The sequence below is a fragment of the Branchiostoma lanceolatum genome, chromosome 14 (assembly GCF_035083965.1).
Source record: "Branchiostoma lanceolatum isolate klBraLanc5 chromosome 14, klBraLanc5.hap2, whole genome shotgun sequence".
In the NCBI taxonomy this organism is placed as follows: Eukaryota; Metazoa; Chordata; class Leptocardii; order Amphioxiformes; family Branchiostomatidae; genus Branchiostoma; species Branchiostoma lanceolatum.
The window spans coordinates 10,007,649-10,022,198 of record NC_089735.1 but is presented as its reverse complement, the minus strand read 5'-3'; the positions used below and the strand labels follow the sequence as shown (position 1 = coordinate 10,022,198).

Sequence of the window (14,550 nt, the reverse complement as noted above, 5' to 3'; positions counted from 1 at the left end):
GAAGTAGCAAAAGTTATTTAAATCTAATGTTACATTGTAGTAGCTTATGTTTTGAAAGTCACATGTGCATATACATAAGTCGTTAACTTTTTTTCTTCATATTGGTACGTACTAGTAGCTTTTTAACACAACCGCAGGATTTTAACATTTCAGTAACCGCTCGTCTATTGGTCTTCATGGTTTGATAACGATATATTGTGACGTAGCGTCAAGGATGCGGTTACAAACGCGACTGGACGTGACTGCCACGAAATACCAAGTCCTGTAATATCAGGCTAAACTTGGTTCAGACGAAATCAATATTGGCTAGACAAGAAACAATGTACTTTTTCTGATGCTGATGGTATTGGTGATATCGTTTAGCTTACAGAATGGCTATTCTTTCACTGGTATTGACAGAGAAGACAAACACTATAGTATGTACAGTATTTACAGTTTCATTGAACTGGGGAAATTCCCCTAGCTCTTTTCGAGAAGTACACGTACTGTTCTTTTTCTGATATAATCTATGCGTAGAAAGACCGGTCAATAGAAAAGTATGCAATCAGTCTCCAATAGTCTTGAACTGAGAGAGAGTTTGTGCATTCAACTACGTCTTAAGATATAGTTTAGTCTTCTCTGTCTTTATCATTCACCTGGTCAAGAACGTTTACGTACCCTTTATTGTATTTCAAGTATCTTAAGATTTTATTTTCAAATTTTGTATCTCTAAATTGTAGTTTGTATACATATAGCGTTAGTCACTTTATGTTGCATAAAGAACTCCTTATATTCAAGATCGGGGCGGCCTCGTGCAACCGTTACGCTTTCGGCGTGGCAAAACATCTGGTAGTAGGCAAATACTGTGTGGGCTAAAATTTATACAACATTTGGTGGGTCATCGGGTTGTATGACCTTTGACCCATACTCGCTTTGCACGGCGGGAAAGTATGAAATGAGTGAGTCTGCTTTCTCTGTTTGATTATGTTTCATTTTGAGCAAGATTACTGTCTTAGATACCAATATGTTCACATGAATGGCTAGAGAAGAATTCGATTTTGATCACTGCACTTATTAAGTCGTCATAACTTGATGATTTCGAGAGGCTTCGTAAGGATCGTAACTGAACCGTAGTTAGTGAGGGAGGGGGGCGACTCGAAGAAAAATCTTGTTTTCGTTTGGACCAGTAATAAAGTCCTTACTTTTCAAATTATGATATCACAAACGATATCACAAGTGTCATTGAAAGTTTGTGTGTGCTCATAGGCTAGGGTAGACTGATTACTTGCACCTTAAACATTTGTTGCCGGAAATCAGTGTTGTACCAAGGAGGTTATATGGTTGATCATGTGTGACGGACGGCGGTCTTTTCAAGTGCTAAAGGTGAGTATTAGCTCCTGTCCATTTTTTTTGCGTGCATTCTATGTGGATAGTTATGTCATTGTATGTAGTTGAAAAAGAGAAATATGAATAGTTATAGATTATGCAAATGAAGACAACTTTTCCATAATCAATGAACAAATGCTATAATTCATAGTTGTGAATGATTGGAATTTCATATCAAGGGCTTGTGTACTTTATTTATGAGGAAATGCCACAGTATCAAACCTTTGCTTGATAAGACTTTGATAATTTTGAACAACTTGTGTTATTTGTGTATATAAGATACAAGTTATGCAAATGAGGACCTTATTTGAATAATCACCCGTAAAGGTAAACATCATTTGGTGCTGGTATGATGTCGTGGGACTCAAAACATGCTTTTGTGCTTCACAATATTGCGAAAGAAACCACTTGTTTGCGGTATGAAGGTTTATGCTCCATGCTTAATGCTTATCATCAAGCTCCACCTAGCGGGAATATTAAGAAGACAAGGACTAAGAAAATTGCAGTACTGTAAAATGTCGACAAGAGTCTCATTTCACACGTGCATGCTGTCATCTCGTCTTTGTCACCTCCACAAAGGAGGTTTATCTCCTACAGGGATATTGCTTTTGTGTTGATTTTTGTGTTCGCAGCTGTAACTAGTGGTCCCTTGGACGAATATGTCTGAATTTTAGCATGTCGGTAGTTATTGAGGTTGCAATGATTCACGTCAATTTCCGGCACCATACCTTAATTTCCAGGTATTGTAGAACTAGATATAGACACCCCAATCTTGAAGGTACAAAATTTAATGTAGTCTGGTACAGCGCATTGCTTTACATACCGTTACCCTGTCAAGCGCTCTTCAAGCAGAGGTTAGGATATAGGCTGTTTTAGACGTCGGCTTCCTTTTAAGCTCAGCTGGCGCCTGTGTGACAGACAAGCTTGGGCCAATTATCTACTCACCAATCACCGGCTTGCTAAGCTGACTTGCAATTGGTTACTGACTAGTGTTATGATATCAAACAACTTCATTTCGTACCAGAAAACAGGCTTAAGAAATGTTTTTACCTTCTCCAAGAAAGTTATGTATGCCGTCTGTGTGCTTTTAGAAGGTGTTGATTGATTCTAATGATATTTCGTAGGCGGGTAGGGGTCACTGAAACGCGTACGAAGTTCATATTTGATAATTGGCCCCATAGTGGCTACCTACCACACTGCAGCGGAAAGTCAAAGTTTGAGATCTAGTTTTCTGGACATGCTACATCTATAGTGATTTTTGAGTGCGTATCATTTGAGACAGGGAATAAGCGATGTAAATTTGGATCACCTAGTGGCATTTGTGAAACTGCAGTGGGCCTTTTTTGTCGGCTACTTTGGAGGAGGATGAGTCAATTAAGTATTGATGGATTTTCATTTTTACGAATGCAAAAGAACTTTATATAAGCATTTCAACTATATATTTCATTTTAATGCATATTTGGGTTTCTTGTTTTTTCACCTATTGTGCAACCACTTGGCTGATAAGTGATTTGAATAAAACAGATATGAGTTTGTAATAAGTGATGATTTTTGAGTTTTACATAGCTCTCGTGGCACAAAGAAAGTGCTGTATGTTTGGGCCCTCTAGCGGCTTTTTTGAACCGCAGTATTGTTGTAAACTTTGGAAAAAAATAACTCATGCACGAGCTGACGGATTTTCAATATAATTATTTAGCCTTTTTAGGCGGGTTCCTTAGGTGATGACATAAAGAAAAAACATTGATATTATTTTGTAAGTTATGTGTCTGTGTTGTCCGTGTGTTATTCTGTGAGTTATTGTACTCCTTGCTTCTTCCTTCAATTTTATTTGTCATAATTGCTGTAAGGGTGCGCCGCGATGCACTGTAAAGATTACGCGTACCATTTTCAGGCGCGGATAACTTGACGGATCTGACGGTTGCCCTTTTCTCTTGCCGTCACTGCGCGCACATCAACATGTAGTGACGCAACCGGCCGCCATTAATGCACCAATTGATGTATGCTCTGCTTAGAGAGCCTTTGAGCCAAGAAGCATTTAGTCTCTTTGATAAAAAAACTTCATGTCACGACACTCGAGAAAACGTATGCTTCTTCCGCTGCCTTCAAAACCGCGGAGACTTGATACCTATCGCACCATTCTTGTCGAGACGCTCCTTACGGTTTACCAACACCACTAATCATGGACTTAACAAGAAAGTGCTGTGAATCACTAGTTGTGAATCACGGGCTTACTTCCGTCCATCTCTTGGGAACGTGTTTTTGCCACAATTCAAAGATATGGTTAAATACAAGGGAAAGATATTGTATAGGGCTCAGGTCTGATTCAGAAATGCATTTGTCAATGTTAGCTCTTAAGATAGTAGCGCCCGAGGTGTGCAGATACTAGCCATTGATCAAAGTCTATCTTTATAAGATGGAAGTGGCGAAAGGATCAGGAGTAGATGGCCATGGGTCTGTACGCGTCCAGTGTGTAAAAATGAACATCTGACTTAGATCCCCATGATACTGTATAGCACACATGCGGATGTGAAGCATTTATGTGTTTTTATTTCATCTCTCTCGGGTGAGGTGCTAGGCCATTTTATAGGCAGGCGCTAAGCCCAGACTGTCCGGGAAAGGCAGCAAGGTTTTTCCCATCTTAGATGTATAGCTTCGTGCCCTTTGCCTCATAATCTTCAAAGTGTACATTGTTGGGTCACCTAAGGACAGGTGTAGTTTGCAAGACAAGTGTAGGGGCAACAAAAAGTGATGTGCAAGTCAAACCTAACTGCAATTTAATGATCTTGTGGTTGAATTTACCTAGAATTGGCGTCGAATGGCTAAATGGTTAGGCTAGCGGACACAATATCTAAAGTTCCCGGGTTCGGTTGTCGGCAATTCTGGCTAGACGTTGTGATGTGTTATGTTATCGAAAAATCTTCACTGGGCCCAGACCGTATATGACGCATGCGCATGGGCAGCGTAGGTCGACGATGTCAAAAGTACTAAATGGGGTTACGTGACCTCTGCGATACACGTAGGATAAAGACCATTACTCAGGGTGCTGTTACTATAGAAGGAACGATAAAAATGTCGACGACATTCTGTTTTCCTTAGGGTGATTTATCATGTCCTTAAGTCCAATTGGCAAGGGTCAACCAAAAACGCACTTTTGGTGCTGCTAAATGTGACCCACCCCCCCTTTCCCTCATTTGGAACATTGAGTGCAACTATGACCTCTGTGTCATACAGGTTGTGTTGTTTACCATTCTCCCCTGTTGCCAATTATAAAGAATAAGTAACACACGGGCAAATGTATGTTATGGCAATAAAACATATTTTTCTTCCGAAATATTTCGGACGTCTAGCCTTTAACATGTTCCTATAATTGTTACATCAATTTTTCCACAAAAATTTGCGAATACGGAGCAAGACAAACGGTTTTAGAAGTGAGACAAAGAACTATGCGCATTGTTTTTTAATTGTTTTGGCACAAACGAAAAAGTCTAGATCGAGCGAGTTTTCATAACTGTGAGATGATATGTATTCTATTCCTAACGCAACACATCATTTTGGGTTCATTTAGTTTGAATGTCAGTTACGAGCATTGATAAACACTCCAGTTGAGTCAAGCTCTTTTGCCGAAGTGGTACACATTAAGTAAACGCACAAGCACATTCTTTTATACCTAACATTATAATAATGTAAAACAAAAGTTTATCTCAACAGTGTGAGCAGCTGTGATGTCTTCCGGTTGTCTTCTGTCTGCTGGATGCAAAAAGCAAGAAAGGTGAATCACAGTTCTTCATTGCGGGAGAGAGTCACGATGATTGATTGTGCATGAAGTTTATTTTCCTCATAGGCATAGTGAGCCGTGGCCTGCTCCTTCCTCCCCTTGTAAAATCTATCGGGGAAAAAAGACTTCAACTTGACCTTCTCTGTGTCACTCTGTCTTTCTTTTTGACTCTCACGCAATGTCTCTGTTTCATTCTGACTTTACACTGTCTCTCAATGTCTCTGACACTATTGCCTGTCTCACTCTCACACTGAATCACCCTCAAGGTCTCAAGTTCTCACTGCCACATTGTTTCTCTGTCTCACTTTTACAATGTCTCTGTCTCACTCTCAAACTGTCTCACACATTCTGTCTCTCTGTATCACCTTCACACTAGCTTTGTATCTCTCCTGTTTAACTCTCACAAATTGTATGTGCATGATCTTTCTTGCCCTCTGACTCACTCTCTCTCTCTCCCAGTGTCTCACCCTCACACACTGACTCCCACAGTGTTTCACCCTCACACACTGACTCTCCCATTTCTCAGCCTCAAACATTGACTCTCCCATCTCTCACCCTCACACACTGACTCTCCCAGTGTCTCACACTCACACACTGATTCTCCCATTTCTCACCCTCACACACTGACTCTCCCATTTCTCACCCTCACACACTGACTCTCCCATTTCTCACCCTCGCACACTGACTCTCCCAGTGTCTCACCCTCACACACTGACTCTCCCATTTCTCACCCTCACACACTGACTCTCCCAGTGTCTCACCCTCACACACTGACTCTCCCATTTCTCATCCTCACACTTTGCTTCTATCTGTCTCACTCACATACTGTATCTCACTCTTCCCTCATGACCTCAATGAGCTTATCATGAATAAACAAAGGTTCAAACAAACAAACTCTGCCACACACTCTCACCGTGTGTTCCTCATTCTGTTTTTCCATTTGGAAATTCATTCCTCACATATGAAAAAAAAAATGCAAACGACAATACGAACGTTTGTATACACTTATTTATGAAACGAATAAGGCAAAACCGATACAAACGGACAAGAGACCTAGCACCTAAGACAAATGCTTGGCATTAGCAAACGGGAATAGCACGATATTAAGCACTCGCACAGATACACATGGCATATGAAAGATGCTCTGTACAATGTCTGTCATTTCCGTCCTACCCTTTGAAGTACATTTTACATATATACACTCAGCTCTGGCAAAGGCATGAAGAGCTCTAGGTCACAAATTACCTCGTAAGATACATGTATATGCTTTGTGAAGATCACACAGCTGTCCTTATCATCACTACTTACATCGGTATGGCATGGAAATATCCCGAGGTGGTTCTTACAGCTACCGCTCAATCTTTGTCGCAAGAAATGGAAGCTTTACAGCAAAAACTCTTGTCAATGGTAAGCATCTACGTTCCTTCTACTTCGGTTTTCTCTACAATGCGCCAGCGCTCTGTGGAAGTGCTGTAGCAGAGAGATAAAGCGGCATACAATCCTTACTTAGGGGCTTCTCGTACAGCTAGCCCTATTCCCCTCATACGGCACAATTTGTCTGTCAGACGCAGTATTCTAAAAACTGTCACGCATCCTGTTCACTAGTGTTCTCATGACTAACAAATTGAGACCAGTCTTGTCTACGAACTGTTTCTTTTCTCTTGTCGATCCAAATCGTCTTAATCCTTCCTGTACGAAATACAGACAGGAAGCTTTTTACACACAACAGTAAACAGAGCCAACTTTAGAATGGAAGACACGTCCGTATTCTCTTCCCTTCTAAAAGGGCACGCATTTACTAAGTCCTATGAGACCCATCAGACGAAGAAGGGATTTGATAACAGCCACAGTATAGTTCCATTGATATAGCAGACGTTAGGCTGGATCAAAATATGTCCAAATGGTAGACTTATGCTCCACGTTGTTTGATCCCCTTGCCAAATTACTACGTAGCCAAAGTGGCAATCTTAATGTAAAGAAAAGCCTCGCAGAGAGATTTGTTTCTCTGCTCGGCCAGGCGTCGGATTTGTCTTGATATGAAAGTTCCGGCTGCGTAGACTTGGATTGCGGCAATAATCCCCTGCGACATGCCGTGCACAAATTTTGTGAGGCCATGAAAATATACGTGACAGCTTATTGCTTTTCCACCGCATATGATGAGACGAATATTTACCGTACCGTGGAACAAGCAAGATAAGAATCTTAATAATAATAACGAACATGCTTAACTTTTTACATTTAACACATTTACAGCCCAACCATATCAATATAAACCATACAGTGACTTGAATATTTGAATCAATAATGCAAACTAACATTGATGCTATTTTTTATCCTAACAAGATATTGTTGATTACTTTCTATATGTATACATTTCTTAAGTCCTTCAAAAGCAGGCATAACTATAATGCGTTAACCTCTTTTGTGTTATATGACTAAACTTTTGTGATTTTAATGACTGTCTGACATAAATTATCACAAAGAAAGTTTGCCTGGACAAATAAAGAAGCACCATGGCAAAATTCAGCAACAAATTTCACACAATATTGTTTCAGAAATACATCCCATGAATGTTGTTTTATTGTTTAACTGCACACTGCTTTACTGACGAAGGTTTTTACACTTATCGACAAAGTACTAAGTTAGCCCCAGGGGCTAATGTTCTATGCGTAAATTGATCTTCTTACACGAGTACGTGAGTAAGCATATACCAAAGGATCAGTTTAACCGTTTTGGTGTATTCGTCTGTTGTAGCAGTGTTTTCTCGTATTATAGCTAGCTTGGCTTCCAAATCGTATCCGAGGATTTTACTAATATCTATATGTATGTTTATCATCAGTTCACTGTAGCAGAATGTACAAGCTGAAGTTCTGTGCCATTTCACGTACTACTAGTATTACCTCAAGCTATTACCGTTATTAGTAAAACTTTTTTGTAGAGTTGTGAATAGAGATACGTGACAGGTTTTCCTCAAACACGGTATCGTAATTACAATCTACATGCAGCTACAGCTGTGGCTGCTACAATAAAGAAGGTATGTATACAACCGTTATCTACTGTAAAGTGGATGGTACATTTGACGACATGTCGGAAGCAATTTGTATTAGGCTCAATAACTTTAGCAGTCATACAGAGAGCACATTATAGCTCTGATATGCTCTTCTTACAGTTTGCAGGAACTGCATTGTTGCGTTTTGCGTTGTATTGTTTTTTTTAGCAGTCTAGAGTTACGTATAGTCCATAGCAAAATCTTTGGGTTGCTCGAAAAATATCGTATAGATTTGCCAAATAGGTTGAATGATACGCCAGAGGAGCTACCCGGCCATAGAGCTACTCAGTCTCGTTTATATACTTGCCCGATTTGTTATTCTGGATTGTTGTGTTCCTTTTTGAGCGATCTGGTGCCACATGCAAGTTTACAACAAATCATTGCAGGCCTCTCTGGGCCCATTTTCAGACAATGTATTGAGCCCTAATGATAGTTATTATATGATGCATTTGATTGGGTAAATGGCAGTTTTTGGTCGAAGACTTCAGCGACTCCCGACAGACTCCTTGGTTGCGTATGGGTAACTCTATGGCCGGATAGCCCCTCTGGCTTATCACTCAGCCTATTTGGTCTATTTCTACTATCTTTCCAGCAACCCAAGGAGTCTGGTAGAGACTAAGTTTCTTATGTCTTGTTTTATTACTTTGAAAATCACTACCAGTAGTGCGCTGCGTAGAAGCTTGACGACCTTCTTGATATCACAATAATCTGGCCCTTTTTACATTATGATAATCTACCTTGGTAACTTCCTATATGTATACTTCATTCGGGAAATCTCTTTCTTGTCCTTTCGTATATACACTTGTGAAAAAGATGGTGTCAGAAAGTGGGATTGGGATTTTACATAACATACTTCCACATGAAAATCACCGGAGGATTTCTACACGCTGTTGCCGACGTGAGTCCAAATCTTCCTTTTGCCGTTGCTCGATGTCGAGTCGTTCGGGATGTGTTTGATCTCAATTCTCTCGACCTCTTCCAAGACGATCTTGTCGTTCTTCTGAAACACAGACATCAACCACTTTCTGTGCATTGCGAGCTCCTGTATATCACAGCAAAACAATACATTTGTATAACGTAAAAAGTTTTCCGTATCGCTAGCAACGAACGCGTGTAAAGAAATATTACTCGTCCGGAAAAAAGTACTAGTAATCAACTCGACCCTATGAATAAATCCAATTAGAATATATGGGTTTAGCTTTAAACGTGGATATTTTAGTTACATCTTTGGGTAAAAGTTGACAGATTAAACTACTAACCAGATATACTAACCAAAACTACTAACCAATTCTTAGTAAGTATTCAAAAGACAGGTCTGGAACGCTAACCCGCATGGAATATAACAATCTGAATGACTTCATACAAGCAAGCTGGCACTGCCACTTCGAGTTCCATGACCCAATTTGTTCGAATCTAGTAGGCGATGTCCCATAGTAGGCCATACCTTGAATATCTAAACGCAACGGATAAATTCACATTTTTGTTGCGTCTAGACAACCCTTGTACAAGAAACATGATCTGTTCATACATGTACAAAGAAGCGAGAAGAAGTTGACTCTACCGGATTAGCTTAGCCTATCACTTTCGTCTACCATGTAACGTTATGTTTAACTATGTACTGTATTTATTTCACTGTGTATGTCACTTACATGTTAGTTAGGTTAATGTTAAACGACCTGTATCTAGCCCCTCGGGGCACGAATAAAGGTCTTCATTCGTTAATCCAATCTAGTAGATGATGTTAAAGGAGATAAACTTACGGGTTTAGGTCGTTTGAGCTTCCCCTCACCCCGCAGCAGCCACCAGATGATCTCTATGAGGACGATGACTATGGAAATCCCGACTCCCAAGGCTAGCACGTAGAACACCCCTGCTAGACTGTTCAGGCCCAACTCACTAGCCTTGCTCTTCTGTGAGGAGGACTCGGCAGGGCACTTCGCGTTCTCTGACGGCCACCACTTGCTCTTTAACTCGTCCATCTTTCCAGACTCCTGCATCTTCAGTATGCTGGATAGATAAAGGAAAAGAAGATAGTATTTACAACTGAACAAATAAATACTACCAACCTGTTTTCTTTGACTATTTTATGAATGAAGGTAGCGGAAATGGAAGGTGATACTTACAGCTTTTCAAATATATTTGTATAAATTCTATTAAAAGTTTTAGTGTCTTTCCTTGACCAGTGTACATTTTTCATAACAATTTGAAACTTTACATGTTGGATCTGCATTATTAACAAAGCTTAAACTTTAACTTTCAAAGCGACTGAACCTACTCTGTCAAGGGGCCGAGACGGAGGACGGTACAAACTATTTGGTCCTTTTGATCCACTGTTCAGGTACCCAATTAACATGAAATGGACATGCACAGTGCAAATTATTTGTAAGTTAAGGGTTTTGTTGCATAATCACACAATTACGTTTATTGATATTCAATAATGCACTGCAGCTTATGTAAATTATAGCAACTAATTTGAGATATACTTTACCTGATAGATAACTGATCTCTTAGGCTCATGCCTTCCTGTAGGGCAATTCCATACCCTTTCATATTGAACGGTCTTCCTATGGTGGTATAGTCACAGTTAGTCAGCTTCAGATAGTCCAAGGAAGGGTTTTCCCAAATGAAAGCATACATCTCCGATAAGACTTTATCATACCCAGCCTCCACTGTATTCACGAATGTGTTGGAGTTGTTCATGAAGTCCCACATCCGTTCATACACGCCTATCTTGGAAGTCTTGAAGAACGTGTACAGACTACTGTCTTCTACGGTCCCGTAGGGCATGGTTGTTTGGGCGGCGAGGTCGTCGACTGATCGGACCGGGGTGTCCATCCGCGTCACCGTGAGGAAAGCCGCGAGGTTGGCGGTGTAGGTGGAGATCATGATGAGGGTGAAGAACCACCAGAAGCCGCTCAACATGCGGCCTGATGATGCACGGGGGTTCGATTCACCACCTTGTAGAAGCAATGACATACATGTTAGATTGATGTAAGCAACTAGTGGTCGCATAGACCGTAAGGGCAGCGGATTGTTAATCCGCGGTCTATTGGATTCGATATTAGAAGGCGAAGCCCACTCTTCCCACTTCAATTTCATCACGGGCACCTCTCCCCCAACTCGAAGTTAGGCACCCATATATTTCTAGGTGGAGGAAATAGAAATGTCTAGCCTTTCTCCCGGGCACAGTGTCTGGCCAGGAATGACAACTTCGCTGACAGTAAAATAGATATTAAGTACAATTGTGTCATTTTTCATGTGCTCTACTAAGATTACAATCAATTTATGTTACAGAATCTGAAAGTGCAATGTTAGGCGCCTGATTGTCGGTTTAGAAAGACGTATTACCATACAACAGACAATAAGTCTGAATTACGATGCTAATGCACGAATTGAAGACAGGTTGCAATTTCATTCTAATTTACCGGACGATTAATTACAAAGATTACGGTACTTGGCCTTGACATGGGAAACGAATTAGTTAAATCGATTTTTTAAAAATCTTTTTTAAGAAAGGAAGTAATAAATGTCTAACAAAAAGATGAAACAGCCCTGTAAATTTTGATGTGGTTTGTCATACCTTGTTGAACTAGAGACCCATACGCAAACCACACGCTATTCGACAGGTTGAAGGCGTCTGCATCTGGCTCGTCCGTCCCGAAAGAGCTGTAGGGACTGATCCTGTTCAGGATATACAGGATAAACCCTACTATCAGGATGGACCCAAGGATGCACGCCCATACTTGGAAGTTGAATGGCTCCAGGAAGGCGAAAACGTTGTATTTCTGAAAGAAAATGACCCGAAAAATTATTCCAAAAAGATAGGCGAAATCTCTAAGAAATCATAATATAAAAATAAAATCATAAAATTCAACTATGATAATTGGTAAAAAGTGACATCGAGTTAGAACACAAACGTTCTAGTAAATTTTGTGTACAAGTAATACTGAGAATGTTTGCCATTGACCTTAGGAAGGAATCTGACAGATGTATTTGAAGATGATGATCATTTGCTGAGCTAAATGTTTATAATCTTAATTCATTTCTAGCTAAAATAGATCAATAGCACTCCCCCCCCCCATTCCACTGGGGCGGCGCTCCACATAGTACACATATAAAAAACGAATTTTTTTACGACTTGTTGATCCTCTGGTACAGTTTGATCCATTACCTGTTCAGGCTTCCTGAGGAGAATCGTTGCTCCGTAGTCCATGTACGGCTTGGTAAAGTCCACCACATCTTCTCTCTCTGATGTTATCGTTAGAGCTGACACGGCAATGTGTGCTCTCTGTGTGAGAAATGTAGTAGTGTACTCCATCAAAGTTATCATTCATATCAAACAAGATGAAGTTTGATAATTTTGTTTAACACAAGCAGATGTACATAGGTCACCTTGAATTTTAAGTCGCTGATACGTCGACCTTCTTCAGGATTGATTCAATTGCTCTGAGCACGTGTGACTACACTTGATTGCGTTCAACGAAAGAATCCAACTTTAGCATGGAATGTGCCGATACAGATTAGCTTTTATGATAATATGCATGTATCTTAAGGTGATATTCAGAAATGCCATATGTGCATGTGCGTGGTACTATTTTTGTAATATTTCTGCACGATACTGATTATTATTGAAATACATTGAAATGAAGTGAAATACCCTAATGTGCATTAGTATGGAAGCATTTTTTTTTGGAACGAGAAATTCATTCTATTACGTCGATAAAGGTAACATGAAGGTTGAGTGACTTTTACCATGCGCATTCATTCTATTCTCTCTTACTATTTTTATGTTCATCATTGAAGGAATATCGTTACCTTTTGCACAAGCTGTCCCACCATGCCGTTCCACTCTCCGTTTTCCTTTTTGGCCCCATACTTCTGGTCAGGTGTTTCAAAAATGGTATAGCTGGTATATTAAGAAAAGATTACATGTAAGTATAGACTTTATCGTATTTAAACTATACCATTGATGTAAGTTTTGAAAGAAAAGAATTTTGTTGGTTTGGTTTTGGGTCTAATGGCTATTGTTATTGTTTGAACGTTAAGTATATCATTGAATTGTGTCGGTTTGATAGTGTACCTTACATTTCTTAAATTGCCGTAGAAAAGAGACACTAAACTATATTTTCATTCTAAGCCCGCGAATTTTAATACCTATTCCTTTGATACATGACCGGACATTTCTTCGCTCTATCTAATCGAAGGAAACATATATCAAAAGTGTCAGAGCGATATGTTTGCAGCCTTTGCAAGATGGACCCTGGCAAGTGGCAACCATTATTGAACACTTAATCACAGAGAGAGACAAAAGTGGTTGAAAAGGTTAACGTCACCTCATTTCAAAGTATTTGAAAAGGTTAGCGTCGCCCCCTTCAACAGCAAGTCACTAACATGCCATTTTGTAAATGCATGGGTGTCGTAAAAGAGGCAACCTTCACCTGAACTTTAACTGCGTCTTCAGTTCGTTGAGTACATCGATTAGGAAGCCCCTAAAGGCAGGTGGTCCGTCTTCAGGGATGTCCTTGAATATGAAAGGTTTCTCCTGCAGAAAATTAAAATATTTCCAGAGGTGACGTCCAAACCATCCAATAAACCGTGCTACTCTAGTGAGGTTACACTGTAAAGTCTAGACCGTCGAACTGGTTTTGTACCGTTTTGGATGTATACAGGTAATTTGAATCCTTCATTAGAATCGTGCGATTATGCATTGTGTTCATATAACAGAACCAAGCCTTGAAGCAAGTAAATAGCTTGACGTTGATCCGGCTAGCCAACCAAGAAAGGGACATGGAATTTTAACGTTAAAGTCGATTGAAAGAAATCACGTAACAACCCCAAGGGAAATTAGTCTGCCTCGAAATATTTCTTTGGGGAAATTACTTCCGAATTAGCGTGGGAGCAAATACGTGGCATTTAGTAAGACCCCCTTTCCACTTGACTACGATTGTGCTGCGACCTCGCTACGAACTGAGTTAGATTTGTGTAACCCTTGACTTCATCATTGTAATATGCAAAATGTAAAAGTGCGACTGAAAAGACATGAAATTCGTTGAGCACTCCGTAAAATTTCACGTCGTAGCGTGGTTTCTGCGAGGTCGTCGCGCTGGTGTGATGGGGTATAAAGCAGCGATTCGGCTACAATGACATTATTGTCCATATAGGCACTCTGCACTTAGAGTTGGATTGGCAATCTCCACTTGGTTTGTTTTCTCAATAGCCACTGCAAATGAAAGTCAGTAGTAGGATATATTTGGTGTTTGAGAGAGATATTGTTTTTATCAAGGTTTTTATGTCAGGAGTCTGGCTATTGCTTTTCCATTTCACAATTTTGCAAGTTAGCCACATGTCTACCTGAGAAATC

The 14,550-nt window shown here is 40.1% G+C and overlaps 1 protein-coding gene across 3 annotated transcripts in view; it reads right to left on the bottom strand.

Annotated features, from left to right (window-relative positions):
* Positions 1-6,130: 6,130 nt before the first annotated feature.
* The window catches only part of LOC136448560 (glutamate receptor ionotropic, delta-1-like), a 48,491-nt gene continuing 40,071 nt past the window's right edge, over positions 6,131-14,550 (bottom strand). Inside the window, exons 10-16 of one of the 3 annotated variants that reach the window (XM_066448170.1) lie at positions 13,628-13,731; positions 13,005-13,095; positions 12,361-12,477; positions 11,770-11,974; positions 10,678-11,146; positions 9,950-10,196; positions 6,131-9,231 (exon numbers count right to left, since the gene is read on the bottom strand). In XM_066448170.1, the coding sequence (XP_066304267.1) occupies positions 9,070-9,231; positions 9,950-10,196; positions 10,678-11,146; positions 11,770-11,974; positions 12,361-12,477; positions 13,005-13,095; positions 13,628-13,731 (1,395 nt within the window). In that variant the 3' untranslated portion in view covers positions 6,131-9,069. The remainder of the gene's footprint in view (positions 9,232-9,949; positions 10,197-10,677; positions 11,147-11,769; positions 11,975-12,360; positions 12,478-13,004; positions 13,096-13,627; positions 13,732-14,550) is intronic. The other 2 variants (XM_066448173.1, XM_066448172.1) reach the window with 2 other exon arrangements.